Source organism: Quercus robur, chromosome 6 (assembly GCF_932294415.1).
Source record: "Quercus robur chromosome 6, dhQueRobu3.1, whole genome shotgun sequence".
NCBI lineage: Eukaryota > Viridiplantae > Streptophyta > Magnoliopsida > Fagales > Fagaceae > Quercus > Quercus robur.
Genome location: NC_065539.1, coordinates 17,280,804 through 17,307,159, shown reverse-complemented (window position 1 = coordinate 17,307,159; position 26,356 = coordinate 17,280,804). Strand labels below are relative to the sequence as shown.

Sequence of the window (26,356 nt, the reverse complement as noted above, 5' to 3'; positions counted from 1 at the left end):
TATCATTAAGTGTTCATTTGGAAGCAACTTATTTAGTTTTTTGTTGAAAATATGCTAAAGTATACTTATAAGCTCTAACCAACTTATTTAGCTTTTAAAAAGTTATATATAAAAGTTAAAAAACTAAAAGTTGAACTTATAAGATAAGATTTAGCCAAACAAATACTAAGTATACATATGAATGGATTTTTATATTTTATATCGGTGTCAAGTATAATGAAGACCGAAGCTAAAGATGACCATGGCCCAAGTTGCTTCGAAGATTAATCCCACTGATCTCAATGCATTTCTCATTGATATCATCTTAAGCACTACCAAAATTTTCTTGTGTTTGGGACTTTTGACTTTGTTTTGGAGTGTATTCCAAAAGGTTGGTAGCTAAAAAAAAAAGGAAAAAAAGAGACTTTCTAGAAAAATTTAGTTAGAATTTTGTTGAGTTCATTGAGGATGTACTTTGTGATGGACCGATTATAAATCTTCTATCCCACATGAGTATCTTGCTTTATATTCCGCTAATCGAAGATTAGCTACCACACGTTACCTTTATTTTTTCCTTAATTAAAAGTGACCAAAGTTTAAAATGAAAAAAAAGGCAAATAAAAAAGTGTGGTTGATGGAACACTAAAAGTGGAATAAAAGATATGTATTCATGGAGGACCCATGTAAAAAATAATTTACCATCTTAAAAAGTTGTGAAACTCAAGAGATGATGGTGTAATTTGTCCAAAATAAAGTTTTTATTTGTAACTTTAAAATGAAAAAGAAAGAAAAAATATGTTCACACTCAATTTTTGATTGAGCCTTAACAAGTGATAAGTGATAATGTAGGATGGAATTCAAATATTGTTTAACCAACAAATAAATTGCAGTGAGAGAGAGAACCAACAAGTTATGATTATTCAAATTATATATATATATATATATATATTCGATAGTTAAAATTTGAGAGAATAGAAATTTGAACTTTAAATAATTTCGTTGAAAATATCAAATAGTGCTAGATAAGTTATAAGGTTTTGACAATTTATGCTTACTCATTATAATCTCAAATAATGCGTAAAATAATAGCCTTTGTGTAGATTTGTATTCTTAATCACAGCATTACTTCATAGATTGGCCCCTAAGAAGTAAGAACGACAGTTTCCATTACTTAGCTTTGGACGTGCCATAAAAATATGTTTGTTTGTTTTCTTTCTTTCATAATGACCAAGTGTATTAAGAAGTATAGCCTATTTGTTGGCCAAATTAAGAAAATCCAAGACAAGCAACTAGACCAAAAAAAGCTGCAAATAAACACTCGAATTTCGTACCTCAAAAACTTCACTAATCAACAAATCTCTCTAATCACAGCAAATGACACCCAATTGTACTACCCCAACACCCTATTTTTGACTTTCTCCCCTTCTAATCATTAGAAGTATAGCCTATTAGCCTCCTCTAATTATTTGTAAGCATTAATTTATATATGATTTATCTGCAGCCAAAGAAAATCTGTTTTACTGTTAAGAGTTGTCTTGGATCATTCATCATCATCATCATCATCATCATCATCATCATCACTAACAATATAAGCCTAGTAAAGTAAGAACTCCCTAGTCCCCACCCAAACAAGGCACTACCGACCAAAAACGTTAAGAAAGAACCCATTTCATTGGTCATTGTAAAATAACAAGTTATGCGCTATAAACAGTTAGGTCCAGCCAGATAGATAGTTCACATTTGAGAGAGAAAGAGGAACACGTGAGAGGGGTGGCTGGATTCCCGTGAGATGAGAGCAAACCAAAGACAAAGCCCATACATACAATACATGTACAATACATGCATACACCAATGTTTCTTCCCACTTATCAAACGTTACCATCTGATCTCACTGCTCTCCCCATCTCAATCTAACCACTTCAGTTTCATTCAGTTTTTGTTATCATTTTTTTTTTTCCAATAAAATAGTTATGCCAATTAATCAGAATTTTCATTAAGCATTTCAAAATCATCCAAGTTCTGGATTTTAGAACTCTATTTTTCTGCTGAAAGTTCACTGTTTTTATTCCTTTTTTTTTTAATATCAAAGTTAATGTAAAATTAAGGTTAGACTTTAGTACGGCTTAGTACCAATTTTATCAATTTATTAATGTCAAGTCAAAATAGTTAATTAGTCGAATTCAATTATAATATGGATAAACAGTAAAATCAACCACATACATGAGAAGCGATAGAGAAATTTTTCACAAAGTAAAAACCTAACAAGAAAAACACTCTAGGAGCTCTTATCACATCCACTATGGAAAAGTTGCAATACAATATATAAGCTCACAGCTCTTGCTACAAGCTTGCAACTGCACTTCAATTTCCTCCTTCACAATGAATCGCTGCCACAAGTCAAGATGCCGACCGCAAAACCAATGTCTTAGTTACTTTAAGGCCACCTGAAGATTATTTTATGTTTATATATGATTTCAACAGATGTCCAACACCTAACAATCAAATGAAAATAAAAATACATATAACCCAATCTATGGACACCTATATATTAATTTATTTAAATTAGGACATACAGGAGCCAAACAAAATTTTTCTTTAAATATTGAGTCAACTAAAAGATGAGGACGAAAGTTATGGATTGAATTGACATGCTCATGTTTAGATAAGAGAGATTAATCTACTAGTGAGAAAGAATGAGTTAATTTAAATTGGGGAACAAAAAATAGATAGAAGAAAACCAAAAAAATTAATAATATTAATAAAAATAATACAAAATGATGTGTTAATTAAGAAAATAACAAAAAGTATGATCTTCATGTATATAATAGAATGATGGGAAAATATATATATTCATATAACTAACCTTAACTAGTTTGTTAATGGTCAATAACTAAGCCCAAAATTTTTGAGACTAATTAATGTTTGGTTATATTATTGTTTTTTGTATTGAGAAAATTAAATAAAATTTCAAACTATAATAGAAAAGTAGAATACTCATAAACCCACCTGCAAATAAGCTATTCTATGTACATGTGTGACAAAAAACATTCCCAAACCCACAAAAAGAATAGATTATGAATAAAAGAGTTTTGACCAAGCTATATCTAAAAAGTTTATAAATCTTATTATATTGTTTTGTCTTTTTGGATATTGCAACATATACAGCATCAAACTCCAATATTAGGGATAGATAGACAAAGGCCAGGTGACCCTTCTGGCTCCGCTGTTGGGCATGCCTTGTTTAGCTATGATCCATGGCAGCCACAGATCCCAGTGTACAAAACTGCAAATATATTCAGGCTGGTAAAATCTTTTGGCAGGACGAAATAGTGTAAAATCCATGTCCGGGTTGGCAGTATATATGATTCCAAATTACTATACGTAAGTATACATATTGCACATTGTTAGTAGAAACCCAGTTTCATTTTATTATTTGCTTGGTCAATATAAAGAGATTGGCCCACAGGGTTCTACAAGACAAAAAAAGTGGTCAGGGCAGTACTTCCTATATTATACGAACTACTAGGTTTGTCAAATGAACAATCACTATCACTTGTAATGTAAAGTGTCAGATTGACTGATTGTGAATATAATTACCAAAACTACAACAATAAAAAAGGGGGAAGGATTTGTTTTGTTATTAGCTCTCTCACTGCAACCCTTCTCTGGTTGTGTCTTAGTCTGTGTATTCTGTAATCTGAACCGTACCACAGCTCTATTAGTATGTATTTAGGCTCTCTGTCGATTGTCTCGATGAAACCAACCACCTCCAAGAGTACGGCTGAGCGTGCTCTGTATCCACTGCCTATTATGGCTTCCCCCGAGAGTGCTCTCGTTATTTTATTTCACATGTTAACATTTCGTGAAGTCGCTCTCTTGCTCCTACTCCCACTCGGATCATTATCATTTTTGTTTTATTGCTAACGCAAGTATTAATGTCAAGGTTTAATATTTACCCAATGTTAGTAAGTACATAAAAAAATTTTGAAAAAAAATTCACTACATTTTTTACATCTATTGAATTGGTAAATTTTTATTGGTTTTCATTTAAGATAATTACTAGGGGTGTCCAACCCACTGCCCACCCAACAAACCCGCACAACCCAACCATATCCAACCCGCCGCCACTCGATCTGACTGCTTTGGCAGTCGGACGTGGGTCCCGACCTTTAAAAACCCAACATCAATAGGTCAGTTGCGAGTATCTTACTCCAAAATCCGTGAAACCCAACCTGACCAAAAACCATCAAGTTTGGCGATTTTGAAGCTTTCCGATGACTTTTCGAACTAGATGTTATTGATTTCGATGACTAATACAATTAGATTCGGCAGAGATACACCAGATTTGGCAAGTTCTCTGCATGATTTGGTGAAAATCTCTCTTGATCTGACAAGATCTTCGCTAGATTTAGCTAGATCTCACTAGATCTTAGACAGATCTAGAGAGATCTTCCTAAATTTGAAGAGATTTCACCGATTTTCAGTGGTTTTTAGTGATTTTCGGCTTCACCCAAAATTGACTACCACACAATAGTTACCTGAACCACCCAACTCGATAGTCTTACAATTCAGTTACAGGTCTGAAAACTCCCCACCTTATTTGATTGGATCAGTTGCGGGTTGGGCACAAGTCCAACCCGATGGTAGCCCTAGGGATAACCATTGAACATTAGTTTTTGCTTATTACTAACAATCTGTCATATCATCATTTGTCAAATTTTTTTTTTTTCATAGACTTTCTCTTATTATTTTGGTTTCATGACAAGGTTATTGTATTTCTAAGTTGCCCTTCTTGTTGTTTTGTTGAGAGGATACATTGTTGGTTTAAATCCTCACCTCTCAATATTGAATTATCAATAAATATTGAGGTATCATAATCGGTTCTTGTAAATTCAATTGATGAGATCTCATGTTTTTATTAAAAAGTAAAAGCATTGAGCTTGTCAATGAGCCATGACCCCTAAAATTTTGGAGAAATATTGTAGTATATATATGTTTTAACTTTTTAAAAATTGTGTAGGTTCAAAAATTTGAGTTGGCCCCTGACCCTATGTTCCATTTTTTCATATAGTTTCAACTTTCAATAATCTTTGTAATACATGATATTAATCCCCTCCCACAAAGAGCATGAGTAGGGTTCTAATCTTGTCATTGGAAAGATGTATACATATATAAAATAAGAAAAATTTCATTTTAAACCTATGCTTTAGGATGGTTACAAATTAAACCTTCATCACTCAAAATAAGACATTTAAAAAAAAAGGGGTTGTTTGACTACCCACTTCAAACCACATACCAACTGCCATTGTTGAATGAAACATTTGTCTTGAAAGAAAAGTCTCAATCAATTTAAATAAATAAATAAAAAAATCCGTTTTCTCATCACACTCCATGGTTTGACCAACCTCCCCCTTCAGGCAATTCACCATCGTCTGTATGTTTGCCCCCTTAGGTTGAACACTATCATCATCTCACCAAACATTGCCATTGGGCATTTTTTTAGGGGACGTTAAATTTGATTTAGGTTTGGATATACATTGGATTGATTTTGACTTAGGTATTTGGATTATATTTAGTTTTGTTTTGATATTTTTGTTAGATTTGGTTCTGTTTTAGGTAATGGGTTAGATTGGTTTTAGGATAAAAGGAAAATGATTTGGTGATGGATTCTATTTGTAAATGAGACTCAATTTTGGGGATGGACCTTTTCGGACTTCAGTTCAATGAAAGGCATTTAAATAAATGATTCTTATATCATTAAAAGAAAGGGGATTTTTGGATTATAGTTCAATGGTCAAGATAAAGGTAGGGCCTTTGTGTGATAATAGGTATTTTTCATTAAAATGATAGGTTGCAAGTTGGGGCCTAAGAATCAACCTTTTAAAAAAAAAAAAAAAAAAAAAAAAAACCAAGAATTAAGGATATGGTTATCTACCAATCACCTCTCCTAATACCTGTAAAAATTAAAGGTTTATGCAGTGAGTACAACTTTTATAGTTTAATGATCGTGATTGAAAAAAGAGGTCAATGACTTCCCAAATTCAATTGTTTGAGTTCTTTACCAAACTATACACCTTTTGGCTTTAGTGACAAATTGACAATGGCTTTGTTGGTTGTTCTGTATCTTTCTTCTTCTTCTTCATTTTTTTTTTTTTTTTTTTTTTTTTAGAAATAAGTTTGCTTATATTAATTCAAACAAAAGGCTAAATCCCCTTGAACAAAAAGAAAAGCTAATGGTGGAGTATCTTCCATCCATACATTAGTTTCTGATAAGTACTAATCTCGCAAAACAATGTACAGCTTTGTGTTTGTTACCCTCACTCTTAATATGAGAGTAGGATAATTCTGTAAAATTTCTTTCTAATACTCTCGTGTAGTCAATGAATAGACCATACGAAGCCATATATTTTTTGCCATCAATGCCTTCGTAACAACACTAGAAAGATGTCAAGTGGTCTACCGAAAGTCTTAAACCAAAATTTTTGTTAATTATTATTATTATTATTATTATTATTATTTATACAACGGCTGTGTTGATTGTTCTATATAGATATTGTTTTTTCAATATTAAGAGTTTCGAAAGAGTGTAGACCATTTTCATGGACCCAGCACTAGTTTCAAAATTTTACAATTTTGCTTTGAACATATCTTTTTTCACAGCTTGTTGAAGTGGAAGGTTGCTAGCATGAATAATTATTTTCACATGGTAGCACCATTAACATTTATTTTATTTCCACCACTTATAACTTGTCACTTCAACAAGAGTGAAAAAAAATTGTGTTATTAAATTTATTCTTTTTTCAATGACAAAATGGATTCTACCAACTCTTTCTCTTGATTGATTGGGACAGAGTATTTATTTATTTTAAGTTTTGTATATACTACTATTTAAGGGACTTTAAAGCCATTTAAGTCATGAACTCTAAGGTGTAAACTCTAAATAAAGATCCTAAATTTTAGGTAAATTAAAAAAAAAAAAAAAATCTCACAACGTTTCTCCATATTCCATAAAATTAGGCACCACCTCTCCTTACACTTTCTATTTTTTTATTTTTTTTGGAGATTATATCAACTTGGGTTTATTTATGATAGAGTTGAACATGTACAAAAAATGACAGATTTTATAAGTAACCTAAAATTTAAAATTTTAAAACTTAATAATTTTATTTAGATAAGTGGAAAAGAGTAGTGAATAACTAGAGATTCTTTTAACTATATGGGATAATCTTATAAAATAAATAAATAAATAAAAACTACATGGAAATATGGGATAAGGACACATAATGCGGTTTTTTTTTTAAATTTATTTAGAAAATTGAAATGAGCGTTATTTTAATATATATATATATATATATATATTTATATATATATATATAAAGAGTCTGCAAATGCGTGCTCAAAGGCTAGTTTTTATTTTTTATTTTTTTATAAATAAAATTATTATTTATAATAGTCTTTTCACTTAAGAGACGCACAATCCTGGTAAAAAAAGGTTTAATTTGTTATTTTTTGAAATTTAATGGTTTAATTTACTACTTTTTAAAAGTTTAAATAAAAGTATTGGGCCTAAATAAAGTAAAAATTTCCCAAAAAATTAGTACAAAGCAAACTGGGTGGGCCGAAACCCGTTCTTATTTAAGTGGGCTTGTGCTGACATTTCAGGCCCGATGTGCACAATCTTTGGCTAGCAGGCGTTGCAGGAAGCCGCGAACCACCTCCGAAATCGGAGTCTCCAGCCTCCACGCAATCAACTAAGGCAAGTAATGGACTCCATTAAAGTTTTTGTCTTTTCTTCTCAGTAGCCAAACCAGTGCATGGTATTGACTATTGTGTTCTGGGTCTGTCTCTTTTTGTTTCCAGAATCTGTTTCATGGTTAAACTGAAAATATTGCACACCATCTGTTCGATGAAAAGCACGAACGAGTTCTATGTTATTCTATTGCACATTGTAGATTTTTTTTTTCCCATTATATACAATACCCAGATAGTTAAACAGGATTCTTGCTTTGAATTGATGTTATATGGATTAAATTCTATGTCATATGGCCACCTAATAAAGCTCATGCAGTGATGAGTACTGTACTGAAATTATAGCTTAGCTAAAAATTTTGTTTTCTTATGAGCATTGATATTGATTTAATTCTATATTGATAATGAATAATCAAATTATTGTAGAGCCTGTTAACAATAACATAGTCATGGCTACGAGCAAGCCTCGGACAAGCAGCTTCTCTCGCAACCTTGCAACTGTAACATCTAGTACTCCGGGGCTCAAGTATGGTCCCAACGGCACCATCTTTATTTCATCCGGGATTCCAGACCTTGACAGTAAGTCTCTACATTTACCACTTTCTTTGGATTAGTTATAGACTGAAACTCGTCAAAAAAGCAATGAAATCATTATTGTTTAACAATTTATGTGTATAGTCTGAATTTGTGGAGGTTTTTGATTGGTTGTCTTTGATTTGTAGAGATTTTAGGCGGTGGGTTTCCTTTAGGAAGCCTTGTCATGGTGATGGAGGATGCAGAAGCTCCTCATCACATGCTTTTGTTGAGGAATTTTATGTCACAAGGACTTGTTCACAAGCAACCCCTTCTCTATGCCAGTCCATCCAAGGACCCAAAAGGATTTCTGGGTACTCTGCCTACTCCAGGGTCATCCAAAGATGATAAATCTCGTGACCGTGATCCTGAAAATGTGCCTTGCTTCTTCCATTTCCTTTTACTGTTTATTTCTGTGATTTTTGATTTGGATGAAGATTAAAAATTTTAATACTTAGTTTGTATAAATTACAGGAGAATGGTTTGAGGATTGCTTGGCAATATAAGAAATACTTCAGTGATAATCAGCATCATTTTGATAGTAACAGAGGTAAGCTTGTCTAGAACAATGCTCTCATTCTTTTTTATTTATACTTTATGCTGATGCTGCTTATGATTTAACTGTCTCAATATATAGTTTTTAAGTGGCATAGTTTGTGAAATATAGTCCTAAACATGAAAAATAATAGTTTGCCAAAAGAAAACTAATATTTATATTGGTGATAAGAACCTTGGAAGTGAAGCAGTCTGTACAATTTACATTTTTTATGATGAATAGTGTACATTATTATTGTATACATGCTACAACTGTACAAGCTTGTCGGTATGCAATCATGGGGAGAGCTCATTATATTATAGTCCTGCAGATGTTAAGCACGAGTATTGCCATGACTTTGACTTGCGGAAGCCCTTAGAAAAGCATTTTATAAGTGGCCAACATATTGATTGTGTCAGCATTCTAGATTCTCCAAATCTTGCTGCTCTTCGTGACCATTGTGCTACATTTTTGGCTCAATTTCCAAGGTATTATCATACTTTTATTACCAGAAATCTACTTATGCAAGTTGTCAATTTCGCTTTGTGAAAAAATCATAAAACTGGTTTGGCTTTGAAGATAGCTTCTTTTTTTTATTTGACTAGAATTTTGTCTCCTCTGAGCAGGGAAGATCCTAGCTACCCGTGTGTAGATTTTGACTGGATACAATTAAACAAAAGTTTGTTAATAGAAATTTTTGCACTATATCCAATTAGACTAGACTTTTAGGAAACATTGTTGCTGCAATGGTAGGCTTATAGCCAGCTATAAATTCCTGGTCATCTTAATGTTCTCCTTCTGCCTATCTTCATAGAATGAAGAAGAGGAAATTGTTGCAGAATGCAGATACTGGCATGAGTTTTCTGATTGACATAGATGTCTTTGTAGATTACAAGCTTAGAACTTGTTTCAGAGTTATAAACCACTTCCATAGCATGCTGGGAGACATTCTTGAGATTAATAGCTCCTGTGACGTCAAAACTCATTTGAGCTTGCTGCCAAATTTGACTTACATTTTTTAATCTTGTTTTTTTTACTACTCGTGAAATTTATCTCTCTATCAGCCTTTTTGTTTAATTCCCCCCCCCCCCCCCCCCCCTCTTTTCCTTCTTCTCCCTGGGGTTAGTGGGTCTCAAATTCAATTTCTTTGACAAGAGTACTTGGCTTGTTGTAAAAATAATCCATCACTTGATGGTATTTCTAGTGGGTCCTACCTATTTTTGTTGTCCTCTAAAATTTTCAATTCTGACATATAATTCTACCTTTGCATGGCATCCCAGAAATGCTAGCAGCATTTCTTCTGCCGGTCGAATTGCTATCCAGTCATTTTGTGCTCCACAATGCACATATTCCAACATGGTTAGTGCACTTACATTTTCTTTTAAGCTCCTATCTGCAGTAAATCTTTAGAAGTGGCTCTTGTTTCATTTGCTTCATATTTCTGTTGGATTGCTACAACTTATGCACTTTCCTATTCAGAGAAATCTTCTTTAATTCATAGGTGAGCTTGATAAATGCATTTTGTTATATCCTTGACAATAATGGTCATTTTGAGTCTTATTTTTTCTTCCTATTTTAATTTGGAATTTTAAGGCCACCAAAGAGTATTAGTGTGTGTGTATTTCATCAACATGTAAGCATTGCAGGAATGGGATATGCTTTCCTTTATTAGATCTCTGAGGAGCATGGTCCGGTCTTCAAATGCAGTTGCTGTTGTGACATTTCCTCCTTCCCTTCTTTCACCATCCTTCTCTAGACGGTGGCAGCATATGGCAGACACGTTACTGTCTGTCAGAGCAATCCCAGGTTAGATGTCACTTTTCATAACTTCTTATATGCTGTTATCTTTTGTTACATATGAACGATAATTTTCAAGAAGGTGCTTGTTTCAGATGAGGACAAGGAAATGGCAAAACTTCTCACTGGTTACCAGGACATGGTTGGGCTCCTAAATGTGCACAAAGTAGCACGCATTAATACACAGGTACCACCAAGTCATGCTTCTTCCTGATCCTTATACGCTAATAGGTAGCAGTGCTTGCAGTATACTAGTTTTCTTATTCATGCAGTTCACCTACAAACATGCATATGCATGCAACTTTGTGCATGCAAAGACATACACCCACCTGCCTACCAGGTGGGTGTTTTTGTTTTTTGTTTTTTTGTTTTTTCTTAAATTGATTTGGTTCTCATTCACTCACAAAGAACACAGAATCCTGCATTCCTTTGTGTTCTGATTGTTGAGCTTTGGTTATGGTGTGCAATTTTCGCAGTCAATTGCATTAGCCCTATGATATTTTCTTGCTCAACTCATCACTGATTTTGTTTTGTTATGTTTTATCAAATCCATTCAGGTTCCTGTTATTCTTGACACCACAACATTCTCAATAAAGTTGCAAAAGCGGAGGTTTCTAGTTTTAGAAAGTCTAAATCAAGCGCCTATTGACAGTTCAAGTGGGACTTCATATGGCACATCTGCTAGTTGTTCTGGGTCATCAAAGACTGGGACGCTGGATTTTTAGTTCCTTAGTCTCACTTGTCCCTATCACAAACAAGTTACTTTGAGAATGATCAACACTTGCCAGAAAAGGTGCTGCTTTTTGCCGCCCAAGTCCATTAGGTTTTCTGATCTTCAATTGACCTTAGAAATACTATCATCTGAATAGGTCATTATGTATACTTGGTAACAGAAGAATTGCAAGTAGTGACCTTTTCTTTTTATCTTTTTTGGGATATTTTTTGTGAAATTTTCCATTATGGTGGTTTATAATTTTTAGGCAGTTTGCTAGACAGTTGAAGCAGAGAGGTGTAGCTTCTTATTTCTTAGAGAATAGAGTTTGAAAGAGAGAACTTGAGCGTGCAGATATTCCTTATGATTGCTGAACTGTGGAACTTCCCTGAATAATGTGTGCTTATTGTATATAAAAACCTCATACAGTGTTACTGACTAACAGTTTTTTAGGCAATATTTGAGACTGATTCATACCAGTTTTGGAATAAAAAAATTGAGTCAGGCATTGTAATTGAAGCAAATTGACCTGGAAACTGTTAATGCATTGAACAAGCTGCCCAGATATGCGGGTCATTTAAACTGTTGAGCTGTTTGATGGCAAGTGCATATCACTCTTTGAGTAGATTTTTTTTTGGTCTGATATCATGCAAGATTTACAATAGTCCACCACAAGTTGATTATGGTGATTTTTTTTTTTAAAACATTTCTAAGGTGCGTTAAACTGATCTTTTGTCGATCACTCTTTACTTGCACAAACAGCCTTCTGTTGTTATACAATTTGCTTTAAGCATCTCTTCGATCCACCACCAATTGCTTGCTGAAACCGTTTGCTTTAGCAATTGAAAACAAATGTCTATGGTCTCTCTTCAGTAGTAAATGTCCCACCACTTTGACCATAGAGAAGACATTAATATAAACTATATTAAGCGACTCCCTTCTCTAGCATAAAAAACAATGATGTCTTTGCCACATAAAATTTCATGACATAGCTTAAAATTAAGGTGAGGTCCAGATATCTCACACCATACACCTACCTTAGCTATGACATAGCATGGAAAATTGAAGAGATGAAATGAACTAAACCAAAATTATTAGACGACTTGGCTCAATTGCTGGAGTCCTTTTCAAATGACATTACTAATCTGAAACAGGAGAAGAGATTACAAGGACTTAGAACTCACTGAATGATTAAAAATTAAAATCCAAAACCAACAAAGTATTGCAACTTCTGTTTTTCCAACACGAGCAGCCTATTATTTCTTTTCCATCATAGTATTTGGAAGACTTATTCAAAAAACAGAACTAGAAGAAAACAAAACTCCAGATATAAGACGATTTTATCAACTGAATACATATCCTAGTCTGGTCAGCAACTCTTGCTCAAAAGGCAGCAAAATTCAAGCGTTCGACTTCAATGTATTTGCAATGTCAATGACGAATCGATATCTGACATCTGCTTTCTGGAGGCGTTCCATGGCAGTGTTCACATAATCGATAGGAATAACCTCAATGTCAGCCTTTATGTTGTGTTTGGCTGCAAAATCAATCATTTCTTGTGTTTCCTTCATGCCTCCAATGCAACTACCACCCAGTAACTTCCTTGCTGTCATTCCATAATATATATTAATACACAGTTCATTAGTGGAAATGCATAGGAAGCAATCAGGCTTGTACAACACAAGGGTACATATAATAATAAACACAGAGTCTTATATAGTTATATAATTAGTTAATTACCAAGTCAAATTAACATAACAAGCAAGTTCTTATCCCTTTTCAAATCAAATGTAACAATTGCTAGATGTAATATGCTTTACCCATGACTAATGGAAAAACTGGTAACTCAAGTGGTTTCTCTGGCGCACCAACCATAACGAGTTTTCCTTGTGTTTTCAATAAACCAATTAGAGGTAGGAGAGGGTGCTGAGCAGAGACTGTATCAATGATACCATCCATCGTGCCCTGGGCTGCCTATATATATATATATATATATATATATAATATATATCAAATTAGAAACATAATTAGATATTGTACACATGGTAACTCACATTGACAATGCAACATGTTAACAAGTCAGTACCTGCATCTGATCTTGGTCTTTACTAACTAAAAATGAGTCAGCACCAAGATGTTCCATAGCTTCTTTCTTCTTATTAGGTGAACTACTGATCACTGTCACCTTAACCCCCATAGCTTTAGCAAACTTCACAGCAACATGGCCTAGACCACCAAGGCCAACCACACCCACATGCATACCAGGTTTGTCAAGTCCATAAAATCTCAAGGGGCTGTACACTGTTATCCCAGCACAAAGGAGAGGGGCACTAGAATCTAGTGGAAGGTTTTCTGGAATACGGATCACAAAGTGCTCATCCGAAACCATGGTGTCGGAGTATCCTCCATAGGTGGTGGTTCCATCATAATACTTAGCACCATAGGTGAGAATCGTTTTGGGGCAGTAGTTTTCAAGGTGGTTGGTGCAGCTATCGCAAGAAAGACATGCTCCAACCATGCAGCCAACGCCAACCTTGTCTCCAACTTTGAACTTTTGTACTTTACTGCCCACCTCTGTCACTACACCCACAATCTCATGCCTGCATTATCCAATTCAGTTCACATGATTTCAATATGCGATACTAAAAAGACTAGAGAGTAAAATCCATTAACTAGTTTAATGATAATTTATTAACATGTAATGGACAAATAGCATGTAAATTTTGGCAAAGTGTTTGAATTGAATTACTTACAAAGTAAACCCTACTTTGATTTGTTTTTATCTTTGTGATCCCTATAGTTTTAATTTTTCAATTTTTAGTCTTTTAACTTACACATTCGTTTTCAATGTATAGACTATAGTCCTCCTCCCATCTCTCTATCCAAATGTGTTGTTAAACTCCATTTATTTTCAATGAGAATGTCTAAGGAACACAAAAATTTTGACACTTAAATTAGATTAGAGTAAAATTTCTATCTCATATTATATATATATATATATATATATTTTTGGGTGTCCTAGAAAATTGATATACTTTGTTGAATGATATCTTTTAGGTTAATCCATGGATATAGACAAAAAGTAGCACATCCTTTTCCAAATAAACAAAAAAGTACCACTATATTATAATACTATGGAATTTTGAATATTATAATATATAAAATATTATTCCAATTTAAATGAAATATTTAAGACAACACAATTCTTAATGAAGAGGCAAAGATATAGTGATAGAAGTAGGAAACATTAACATACCCAGGGATAAGTGGGTAGGTGGTCATGCCCCATTCGTTCAAGATCATGTGAAGGTCCGAGTGGCATATTCCACAATAAAGAACTTTGAACTTTACATCCTTCTCTCCTGTTGCCCTACAAACATACCAGCAACCATTTAATTTGGCAGAAACCATCAATTCAGAAAAAAGGAGGGAAATGATGTATCATTGTCAATACTAATTGACCAATCACCACGTACACCATGATTAATTGATCAAATAAATGTATTCTTATTTGGCTAAATGGCCTTTGTAATGCCAAGAGCCTGTGCCTTCAATTTTCATTTTTATAATTATCGAATTATATAAAAAAGAAAAATCAAGAGTTTTATAACTTTTTTTTTTTTTAAGAGAGTTTCAACCAATCGCGTCTGCTCTTGATGATAGTTCTTTATCATTAAACCAAGATACCAATCAGTAAATTTTTGGTATAAGCGGAGATTGAATCCCAAATCTCTTATAAATAAGAGTTTTATAACTTATTTAATTAACACTATTTTGTATTTACAAGAGAGATGTCTGGAGTAAGATCCCCCTTCCTCAATTATCGAACTATTAAAAAAAATCTCATTAATATCACAATGTAACTGTCTAATAAAATGAAATGAAAATAAGAAAAAATGCAAGCCTTTTCACTATTGTCTTTCATCCAAAAAATGAAAAAATGCAAGCCTTTTCAAAGTGCATAACAAAATGATCCAATTTCATTTTAAATAAAAATATTTAGTATAATTGAATGATCCAATTTCATTTTTATTTGCTTTTCACCCCATAGTATATGAGGAAAACAAAATTATTAGAGCACTTGTATAATAGAAAAAGTATCACATTTTAGCCAATCAAGTTCAAAATTCATGCACATCGGTCCATGTAAAGTTGTATAAAAATAAATAATTGCTACAATAACCGTGTAAATTTACAGTGACACTATTTATTTGCATTTAATTTTTTATTCTTTCTTTATATATTCAGAGGATGAAGGAAGAGAGTGAATAATAGTTGTTGTATGTGAAGAAAGAGAAACAATTAAAAAAAGAAAAAGAAAAATTGATATATTAATAAAATGTAGTATAAAATAGATAATTTGATGTGTTAGTCCATGCAAAATTGTGTAAAAATACATGGTTACTACAATAACCGTGTAAATTTACAATGACACTATTTATTTTGCATTTAATTTTTTATTATTTCTTTATGTATCCAGAGAATGAAGGAAGAAAATGAATGATGGTTATTGTGTGTGAAGAAAGAGAAATAATTAGAAAAAAAAATCAAGAAATATTGATATTTTAATGAAATGTAGTATAAAATAAATAATCTGATATTAGGTATTTTGAAAAGTAAGTATGTAAAATAGAAAGTGAGTTCTTATTCTAAAATTGACATAAAATTTTGCATGAACTGATGCAAATGCTCTTACAAGCATAAAAAAAAATGATCTAATTTCTTAGGATAAGCAAGATTTTAGATTAAAACGAAAAAAGAAAATCAAACAAGATTGGATGAAGAGGGAGAGAGAGGGAGGACCTTCTTGAGAAATTGAAGGGAGAGAGGATCCCAGAAGTATCCCTGGCTGCCCAGCCCAAGGCTTTGTTGGGGTGCTCAACCTCTGGTGATTTCGCCATTGAATTTTCTCTAGAATGAAGCAATGAAGAAACAATTGTAATGTTTTAGTAATGCAATGCCTATAGGCCAGTAAGTGACTAATAAATAAAGTGTGTGTGATTATAGGTAGAAATGTATCTATATATATATATATAGGGAATACATTTATAAAATTCAAACTTTCTTGCTGACTTTTCCACTCTTTCTGAACCAGTAATTTTTTTTTTTTTGGTTGATACAACCAGTAATTTGTTAAGGCTTCTTAGTTCTTACATGCTACACTTTCGGTCTTCTCATTCCACTTTCCTCTTTTAGACATTCGAAAATTTTCTTGGTTCGCCTCCGGATATGGAAAAGGTCAAGGTCCGTGTGTTTCTTGTTGTGGTGCCAAAAAATGCCTTTATTTTTTATTTTCCTATTTGAAGTTTTTGCTGTTTATGGATCTATTTATTATGGTCGATTCACCTGTTTTTTGTTGCTTACCCGAAAAAAGGTCAGGCTCATGTTACCATAAACTCACCGAAATACTGGTGTTTGGCTTTCCTAAGTTGGTTTTTTTTTTTTATTTATTTTTTTTTTTATTTTTTTTTATTTTTAATGTGAGTTCCAATTAGTTCAACTGGTAAAATTTATAATGGTTGAATAAGAGATATGAGGATCAATCCTCGCCTACACCAAAAATCAATTGGTGTTTTAGTCTGATGAAAAAAAGCTACTGGAGATTATTCTACGCTTACACCAAAAATCGATCGGTATCTTAGCCTAATCATAAAGAACTACTATATGGAGGTATAGCACTCTAGCTCTCATAGCCCTACCCTTTTGAACAGGTACTACAACAGGCTTGAGATTGACTTATGGGTTTCATGGCAGTCTCCTCTGGTTGATATGTTTAAGAATTAAGGTCAACTTTGATGGAGACATTTTAAGGAAGAAGAATGAGCTGGTATTGGGGTTATTGTTAGGGAATACCTGAAAATTTTTAAGTTAAGAGTTGTGTGGCATCATTAATTAATATGAATTGATCTCAAATGTGTTGTTGATTATCATGCAATATTATTTATTACCTTAGTTGAAGGTTTTACCACTAAATGCATCCGATAATGAAATATTGTAAGATTTTATTTGGTAGGTGACCTATTGACCCAATGGTAGTAGTACTTAATAAGACATTCCCAATCTAATTAAAGAAGGGAAGAGATTGCAAGGGACAATAACTCACCAAATGTTTGAAATCCCAAAGCAAAAATCACTTCATTTCTTATTTATCACAAATAGTACAACTTTTACATCCTCTTCTCAAAAAAAAAAAAAAAAAATCTTTGCCACACTATGAGAAAGACATGTTCAGAAAACCCAAAAAAAGAGGCTAAAAATACCAGAAAACAACTTAATCAACTAAAAGGTATCTCATCACACAAGTGAGACATACAAAAAAGACAGCAAAAATCAAGAGCTTGACTTCAATGTGTTCCCAATATCAATGACAAATCGGTATCTAACATCTGCTTTCACAAGTCGTTCCATTGCAGTGTTCACATAGTCAATTGGAATAACCTCAATGTCAGAAGTAATGTTGTGTTTGGCTGCAAAATCAATCATTTCTTGTGTTTCCTTCATGCCTCCAATGCCACTACCACCCACTAACTTCCTTCCTGTCATTCCATAACATTTATTAATACACAATTTATCAGTGAAAAGGCACAGTCGACAATTAGGCTTGTACTACACAAGAGTGTATATATAATAATAATAAATTAATAATAATAATACACCCACGGTCTTATATAATTACTAAGTCAAATTAACATAACAAGAAACTTCAGATCCCATTTTCAAATCAAATATAACAATTGTCAGATGTAACATGCATGCTTACCCATAAGTAATGGAAAAACTGGTAGCTCAAGTGGCTTCTCTGGCGCACCAACCATAACGAGCTTTCCTTGTGTCTTCAGTAGACCAAGTAGAGGCATGAGAGGGTGCTGAGCAGAGACTGTATCAATGATACCATCCAATGTGCCCTGAGCAGCCTATATAGTAGATAAAGTTAGAAACTAAGATACTGTACACTTATGGTAACTCACATAAAATAACTTGACAATGCAACATGTTAACAACAAAACTAAGTACCTGCATTTGATCTTGGTCTTTGCTAACCAAAAAGGAGTCAGCACCAAGATGTTCCAAAGCTTCCTTCTTCTTGTTGGGTGAAGTACTGATAACTGTCACCTTAACCCCCATAGCTTTAGCAAACTTCACAGCAACATGGCCTAGACCACCGAGGCCAACCACACCCACATGCATACCAGGTTTGTCAAGTCCATAAAATCTCAAGGGACTGTACACTGTGATCCCAGCACAAAGGAGAGGGGCACCAGCATCAAGTGGTAGGTTGTCTGGAATACGGATCACAAAGTGTTCATCAGAAACCATGGTGTCAGAGTAGCCTCCATATGTGGTGGTTCCATCATAATACTTAGCACCATAGGTGAGAATCATTTTGGGGCAGTAATTTTCAAGGTGGTTGGTGCAGTTATCGCAAGAATGACATGCACCGACCATGCAGCCAACGCCAACCTTGTCTCCAACTTTGAACTTTTGTACTCCGCTGCCCACCTCAGTCACTACCCCCACAATCTCATGCCTGCATTAATTATCCAGTTCAATTCACATGATTTCAATATGAGATACTAACATGTGATGGACAAATAGCGTGTAAATTTTGGCAAATTAAGTGTTGAATTAAATTGCTTAGAAATTACACCTTCTAATTATGATTTGTTTATATTTTTCTCCCTATAGTTCGAATTTTTCAAATTTTAGTCTTTTAACTTACAAATTTGTTTTCAATGTATAGTCCTACTCCTTTCGTCAATCTCTATCCAGGGTATGCTGTTAAACTACATTTATTTTAATAGCATAATTACGTTATTTATGGGTTTTAATTGTGCGATATGGATGGAATAACTACATTGAATGCATACATAAGTTGAAACATTAAAATGAAATAAAAATATTAAAGAAAAAAAATAAAAACATTTCAAATTTAGAGAATGTAATTTGTAATTTAACAACTAATAATAATAACAACTCATAAACCAAAATAATTAACAAATTGAACCAAACATCATCAAATCGTTATTTATATTTTCGGAAAACAATTTTTCTGTACTCGCGGGGTTCTATCTATATATAGAATTGAGCACTATAACTAAATTTGCAAAAGTCTTAAACAACATAAAATAGGAAAAAAAATTCTTTCACACTGCGTTTTTATAATCTGAAAACCAGAGTTACGTTTTCAGTTTATAAAAATGATGTGAAAAAAATTACTGCCCAGAACAAATATATCATGCTCTAGAAAACCGATATGTATTGTTGAATAGTATCTTTTAGGTTCCTCAATCCATAGATATAGACAAAAAGGAGCACATTATTCTCCAACTTAAACAAAAAAAATACCAATATAAACAATATAATAATACCATGGAATTTTGAATATTGTAATATATAGAATATTATTCCATATATTCCAAATTATGTGTAAGACAACTCGTTTCTTTATAAAAAGGAAAAGATGGTAGTGATAATAAGGGTATGACTCCTAAGAAATTAACATTCACATACCCTGGGATAATTGGATAGGTGGACATGCCCCATTCGTTCTTGACCATGTGGAGGTCCGAGTGACATATCCCACAATAAAGAACTTTGAATGTTACATCCTTCTCTCCTGTTGCCCTACAGACATGCCATACTATTTCATATTTAGCACAAACCAACAATTAGGAACCATAAAAAATATATATATTTTTTTTAAAAATGGTAGAGGATGGATCATTGTCGATACTAATTTGAGCAATAGCTATGATTAATTGATCAAATAAATGCATTCTTATTTTGTTAAATAAAAATAAAATAACGAAACGGTCAAATAAAATGAAATGAAAATAAGAAAAAACACAAGCTTTTTAGAATTTAGAGAACGAGGATTCAAAAGATCTAAGAGATTTGTAAGGTATCATCTATTCTCTTTTACGAGGAGAAGTAAAATTTTGATTCCCTTTCCTTATTAAAAATTAAATTATCCGATGATCCTACTATTCATATAAGAGATTCCTTTCATTACACGTGTAGATCCAATGCATGAGTCTCACATGTTGTGAGAAAAATGTCTCATGAGATAACATTTTTCTCTATTATTATTATAATATTTGAATTATACAAAAAGAAAAGAAAAAAAATCCAATTTTGTACTGGATAAATTATTTTAGTATTCAAAATATTAGATTAAAATGAAAAACACATCAAACAAGATTGAATGAAGAGAGAGAGAGAGAGAGAGAGAGAGAGAGAGAGGACCTTCTTGAGAAATTGAAGGGAGAGAGGAGGCCAGAAGTATCGGTGGCTGCCCAGCCAAAGGCCTTATTGGGGTGTTCAACCTCTGCTGATTTCGCCATTGATTTTTCTCTAGAAAGTAGCTCTGAAGAAAAAATTGGAATGCTATAAAGTAGTGCGATGCCTAGGCCAGTAATGACTAGTAAGTGTGTGATATCGTAATAAAATGTACCTCTATATAAATAGTACTAGAAATGAGGGGCCTGTTGGGGGTGTGAATGTGATGACGTATTGGCTTAGCAAATGGGGTGTGATGACGTATAGGCTTAGTAAAGAGAGTTATTAAAGGCAATATTTTTTTTGCTAAAGACTATTATTTAAGACATGGTGATACAAATTTCGTACTTCCTTGCTGAGGACTCCACTCTTTCTGTCACGAGGGAAGGAAGAAAGAAAACGACGTGAAGTAGATTTTTTTTTTCTTGAGAAGGACGTGAAGTAGATTAGGCGTGCGTATACTTGCAAGTTATTCTGCTTTTTGGTTGGGTTCCACAATACTATTTAATAATGGTACTCGTGGAGAAAAAGAGCTCAGACGTGAAATGATGAAGAGAGTGAAAGGCTAGCAATATGCCAATATGCAATAATGAAAGATAGAAGAAGTAGCATTAGTAGGTTACAGTGTGGGTGGGTTGGGAAATGGGGAAAAGTAGCTAGTAGGAAGCTTCTTGGAAGTTCATTTGTGTACAATTACTTAAAATGTGAGTTTTTTTTTTTAAAAAAAACTATAAATAAATGTCTAAAAAAAATAATAATCCCACTTTATTTTAATAGAAAACTATATTAAATTCATTATTTTACATAAGAGCAATAATAATATATAAATATATATTTTAGCAGTAATTTTGAAATGGTTTTCGAAACTGTACCTAAAATTGGTTGGTACTAAAATATTCCATTCCAATAGACAAGTCAAATCGGTTCTAAAACAGTATTCATAACATTGCTATTTAAGACCCAACACAAAACACAAAAACGTGCATAATCATGCATTTTTGAGTTTCAAGGCACTATTCACACCTTAAAAAATTATTTTACTACAGCATTTTCAGTAATAAATTTTCAGTTTTCAGCAAAATAATATGAGAGATATATATTTTTTTTACAAAATTTTATTTTTTTAAATTGTTGATGTGGTAAGTATTGATTATTGATAAATAAAAAATGGAAAAAACTTAAATGCAGTATTTAGGTATTGTTACTTAAGTTTCCTTCTTAAAAAGATTTAGCTAGTTGAATTCAAATCACCTTCTTCATTAATAAATAAGGAATTATAAAAAATAATTATAAAAGTCTTTATTTATAATTTTAATTAGAAATATTATATATAAGGACAAATGTACAAAAGAAAAAATGGCTTATGCGCCCGGCGCATAAGCCATCCCTCACTGTCAGTGAGAGAGATGTCTCATGTGCCGAGCGCATGAGATACTCTCTATGTACAAAATTATGCATTAATAATAATAATCTCATGCGTCGAGCGTATGAGATACTCTCTCTGTACGAAATTATGCATTTTATATAATAAAAATAATAATTTATTTAGTTAGTTAGAAATGAGTTCTAAAATTATGTAATAATAACTCATTTAGTTAATATTACTAAAATATATATATATATATATATATAATTATATAATTCATGATTAAAGCCATACAATGCACTAGACAAATTCATGAGAAAGAAAAAGGATTCCCCTCATTTAGCCACTCACCTTATCAAAATTTTGCATTTTTGCCAATGTATAATTAATTATAATATGTTCTTTAAAAATAGTTATCATGTGGGTAAATGCAAGTGTTTCTATTTATTAATTATCTATAGATGTTTTTACTAAAAAAAAAAAATCTATAGATACACACTAATTATTTATATAAAAGAAATTTATAGGTTATTTTTCATATATAAAAGGAATTTATATGAAATTTGATAAATTAATAATTATTCATATTAATTGGGAAATTTTTTAATAAATAGTTTAAATATAGAATAAAATTTATTTATTCCTTTGATTTAGAAAATTAGAACACACAATAGAATTAAAATTCAATTAAAAAATAAAATAATAATGACATTTTAAATTGTAAGGCCCTTTAAAACTTATATTATGTTGCAAAATATTATGAAATAAAAAAAAAAAGTCAAAATTCTTCTAAATTAAAGTTAAATTTTGTTAAATTTTATTTTAAAAAAAAATTATAGCAAGATTATAAAGATGGACAAAGTTTGACAACAAATTTGGTTGTAGCCTAAGGCTACAACTCCCAATAAAAAAAAAAAAATTAACATTACTACTATAGGGGGCGGTTTTTGGGGCCCAGGCCCAGCAAGTGGGTAGTTTTGGCCCAAAAGTCCCCAAATAATGAATTTGTAGAGAGTGGGTTACAGAGCTAGGACTAGACGAAGTGAACGTCAGTTAGATGTACGCCATGCAATACGTTGAATGTGAGAATATTCCATTTACGTTTGATAAGATATCGGTCTGAGGAGACGTATAAGTGCACCTCTTGCTCTGTTTACAGACTATAGAATTCTTTAACCTTTCTCTCTCTCTTTTTTCTTAATTCTCTGATCCCCTCTTCATGGGGATCTCCTTCTCTTATATAGCCTCCTTGAATTGATAAGAACCTTACACTTGTTAGCCATTTGGACCTTCACTTGAGTGCCTATCCCATCGGACATCTCCCTTATCCTTCTGTGAGTTGCACTGGCCAATGTAACACTGTTCGCCTGTCTTCTCCACATTAATGCGGCTGAAAATGTAGCTTTCTTACATTTAATGTGGCAGTTGTGGCTTCTCCCTGATGTCTTACATTTTCCTCTTTCCTGCTGCGTGAGGCTCACCCTCCTACCCACGTTCGCCTGGATGGGTTCTTCACTGTGGAGGGGACGCTTACTGGGCCCATATTTGCGTGTCCGAGGAGGCCTTCCTCCTCGGACGTCTTCTAAAACGAACCAGGCTCAACAGGGTTGGGCCAGAAGTCACTTGGGCCCCTATTCCCCGTTGGGTCATGGTTGGGTTTCGTGTGGGTTCCCAGGCCCACTGTTAGTTTTGGGAATTTCACCCCTACAATAGCCCCTCAAAATTTTGGCTCCTTCTTTCTTGTCCGAGGAGGAAGGGCGGGATTTTGACATTCATAGGATTATCTACTGTGGGTGCCTGCTTCACTTGCGCGGAAGTATGCTTCTCATGTGCCTCATTTATGACGGGAGTGGTTGATGACCCATACAGCGCTAATTATTGATTTTAGCGGTTTTATATATTTTGATCCGACGGTTGGACGCTAGATCAATGGTTGGGACAATTTCTGTTTCCCTAGGCGGGAGTATGTCTGTCCGGCTTCTCCTGGATACATAAGATTTTCAAAAAGCATTCCCTTCTCATTTTTGGACAAGCACTCACGCACTCAGAGCACTTTCGCATTCTCCCTTTTAAAGCGTTCAAGCCCTCGCAGTCGTCCCCTTGAAGATTTCCTACAAATTCCTCACCCGTAAGTGTACGTTCCTTCTCCATTGCCTTTTTCCCGCATTACTCCTTAAATAAATCGTCTTCGCGTCACATAGGATTAGGGGGATGGGTAAACTTGACAAATTGGTAAATTCCCCGGCCGGTATGGAGGGCTTCAGGGCCAAATACCGTATTCTGCCGGAGGTAGGTCTAGAGTATTGTCCTCTGGACGAGGTCATAATCAAGAGGAAAACGGGGGAGGTCGCCATTCCAGTGATAGCCTTTGTGGAAGGAGGAATGACCATCCCTATGGGGTGGATAACTAGGGATTATTTGCGTGGTCATAGGTTGGCCCCCCACCAATGCGTCGCGAATATGTTCTGGATCCTGGGGTGCATAGAGGTCCTAAACAATCAGATGAACCTCGGCCTTACATGGAATGACGTGGTTCATTTATATGAACTGCACAGCCTCGGCGACTCATATTACTTGAAGTCCAGGTCTGATGAGGTGAGGTTGATATCCTGCCTTCCCAAGTCCAACAAAGGCTTGAAGGATGACCTTTTGATCGTCTCCGGACGGTGGCACGACGGTCTTCACTGCCCAGTCAAGGCAGGAGAACCAGATGGGGCACCATAGAGTTAGATCCCTTGGAAAGGATCTTAGTTTTGATCTTTTCCCTTTTTTTTTTTAATTTCGATTCTGACTTTACTTGTTTGCCTCCTCGGACTAACATATCCCTCTCTTCGGATCTTGCAGACAAGAAGCATACGACTCCTCGGCTTAGTTTGGTCAACGTCCAGGCACTCAACTTCCTTCTAAGGTCTGAGATTTACGTGAGTACAGACGGGCAATTGCGATCCGCGCCTCTGATTTTGGACTACGTGCCCCTTACTCGTGCCCTAGTGGAGCCCGGCCAAGCAATTAGGGCAGGTAGTCCGCGATTGGCACGAATAGACGTCTCTATACCAAGCTTTCTTGCTTCGAGAGATTTACCCCCTGTCCAACTGCCTGCTCAGCGTGCCTTTCCCGCAGTAGTTATCCTAGAGGAAGAAGCTGGTTCCTCGCACTCGTCTTTGGAGGATCAGATAAACCAGTTTCACTTTGCCGAGGAGGGAGAGGTGTCGGCCAAGATAGTAGAGCTCTCGGATTCTGATTCAGATCTGGATCGCGCCTCGGTAACCCCTGACTTGGGTTTAGTAACCTTACAAGTTGGTACCAGCCAAGAGCTTGAAGAAGAAGAAGGAATGGACCTGAGACAAAGATCTGGCCTTAGGGGCCTCCTTGCCAATAGGAACAAAGGGCAGTCCTCCAAGGATGCCCCAAAGGAGCAGCCGACCTCTAAGGCTCCTCTTCCTCCTCCTCCCACATCGGATGTGGCGCTGCAGCCTATGCCCAATTTAAGGCGAAAAAGGCCTGTAGGGGAGTTGGAGGAGGGTGAGGTTGGCCAAGAAAAGGCCAAACCTAAAAAGAAGGGCAAAGAGACCAAGGAACCCAAAGAGAAGAGGACCAAGTCCATTGATAGCCGAGACGAGGCGGCTATTCTGAGGGAACAACGGATATGGTCGCCGCGGCTCGAACTGGATGGCGCTCCAATTTCTTGGGATGCAACCTTGTGGGAATCCCAACGACGGGAGGTGTCATTCTTGGCTGAGGCCCTACAGCAGCCTCTTCTTTTGCCTCGCGACATGAAGGGGCTCCGGGATACTCAGCAACCAGAACTCTTCATGTCGTTGAAGAGGGACATGGCAATGGTAAGCGAAAACTTTTGCTATCTCGTTCTCTTGTTACGCATCCATTTATTCACCATTCTCTTTGATTAAGCTTTTATTCTCCTGGTGCAGGTCACTCAGCAAATCTTCGTTGCTGAGGAGTGGGCTAAAAAGGCACGTGAGGACCTTCATAATGAGGTTCAGTCCCGCCGCATTGCCGAGAGGGCTACTGGTGACCTCAAGAAGGAAAACGACAGCTTGAGCCATGAAGTAAAGGAGGCGAAGAAGGGGCGGGACAGCGCGGAAGCCGGCCTCAAAAATGCCACTAAGCAGGCTGAGGATCTGCACCTACAGCTTCGCCAGTTCGAGGAAAATCTTAGGACAGAGAAGCAGGCGGTTTTAGATCTCAAAGCCGAGCTTGCAAAGGTTAAGGGGGAGGCCCGCCTGGCGAGGGAGGCGGCCGAGAAGGCAGTGGCAGCCTCTTATGAACGCGGGGTCAAGGATACTGAGGTCAGGCTGGCCGAGGAGGTGGCTACTGTATGCAGGGAATACATTACCCTGTCTTGGGG

General features: G+C 34.7%; 3 protein-coding genes across 4 annotated transcripts in view; 1 reads left to right on the top strand and 2 right to left on the bottom strand.

Annotated features, from left to right (window-relative positions):
* Positions 1-7,599: 7,599 nt before the first annotated feature.
* LOC126733026 (elongator complex protein 4) lies at positions 7,600-11,787 on the top strand. The gene is made up of 9 exons (XM_050436140.1): positions 7,600-7,735; positions 8,155-8,307; positions 8,451-8,677; positions 8,776-8,851; positions 9,168-9,324; positions 10,117-10,195; positions 10,483-10,642; positions 10,729-10,820; positions 11,191-11,787. Exons 2-9 carry the CDS (start codon positions 8,178-8,180, stop codon positions 11,356-11,358), a joined length of 1,089 nt encoding a protein of 362 aa, XP_050292097.1. The 5' UTR covers positions 7,600-7,735; positions 8,155-8,177; the 3' UTR covers positions 11,359-11,787.
* Positions 11,788-12,518: 731 nt separating this feature from the next.
* Positions 12,519-16,246, bottom strand: LOC126733032 (probable mannitol dehydrogenase). Its single transcript, XM_050436149.1, has 5 exons — positions 16,149-16,246; positions 14,602-14,715; positions 13,927-13,945; positions 13,166-13,310; positions 12,519-12,951 (listed from the first exon to the last, which is right to left on the bottom strand). Exons 1-5 carry the CDS (start codon positions 16,244-16,246, stop codon positions 12,746-12,748), a joined length of 582 nt encoding a protein of 193 aa, XP_050292106.1. The 3' UTR covers positions 12,519-12,745.
* A 1,206-nt stretch (positions 16,247-17,452) lies between these two features.
* LOC126733029 (probable mannitol dehydrogenase) overlaps positions 17,453-26,356 on the bottom strand; it is a 48,035-nt gene continuing 39,131 nt past the window's right edge. The window contains exons 1-5 of one of the 2 annotated variants that reach the window (XM_050436143.1): positions 20,592-20,786; positions 19,857-19,970; positions 18,360-18,873; positions 18,106-18,259; positions 17,453-17,881 (exon numbers count right to left, since the gene is read on the bottom strand). In XM_050436143.1, the coding sequence (XP_050292100.1) occupies positions 17,676-17,881; positions 18,106-18,259; positions 18,360-18,873; positions 19,857-19,970; positions 20,592-20,689 (1,086 nt within the window). In that variant the 5' untranslated portion in view covers positions 20,690-20,786 and the 3' untranslated portion in view covers positions 17,453-17,675. Of the gene's footprint in view, positions 17,882-18,105; positions 18,260-18,359; positions 18,874-19,856; positions 19,971-20,591; positions 20,787-26,356 lie in introns of those variants that run through there. The other variant, XM_050436144.1, reaches the window with a different exon arrangement.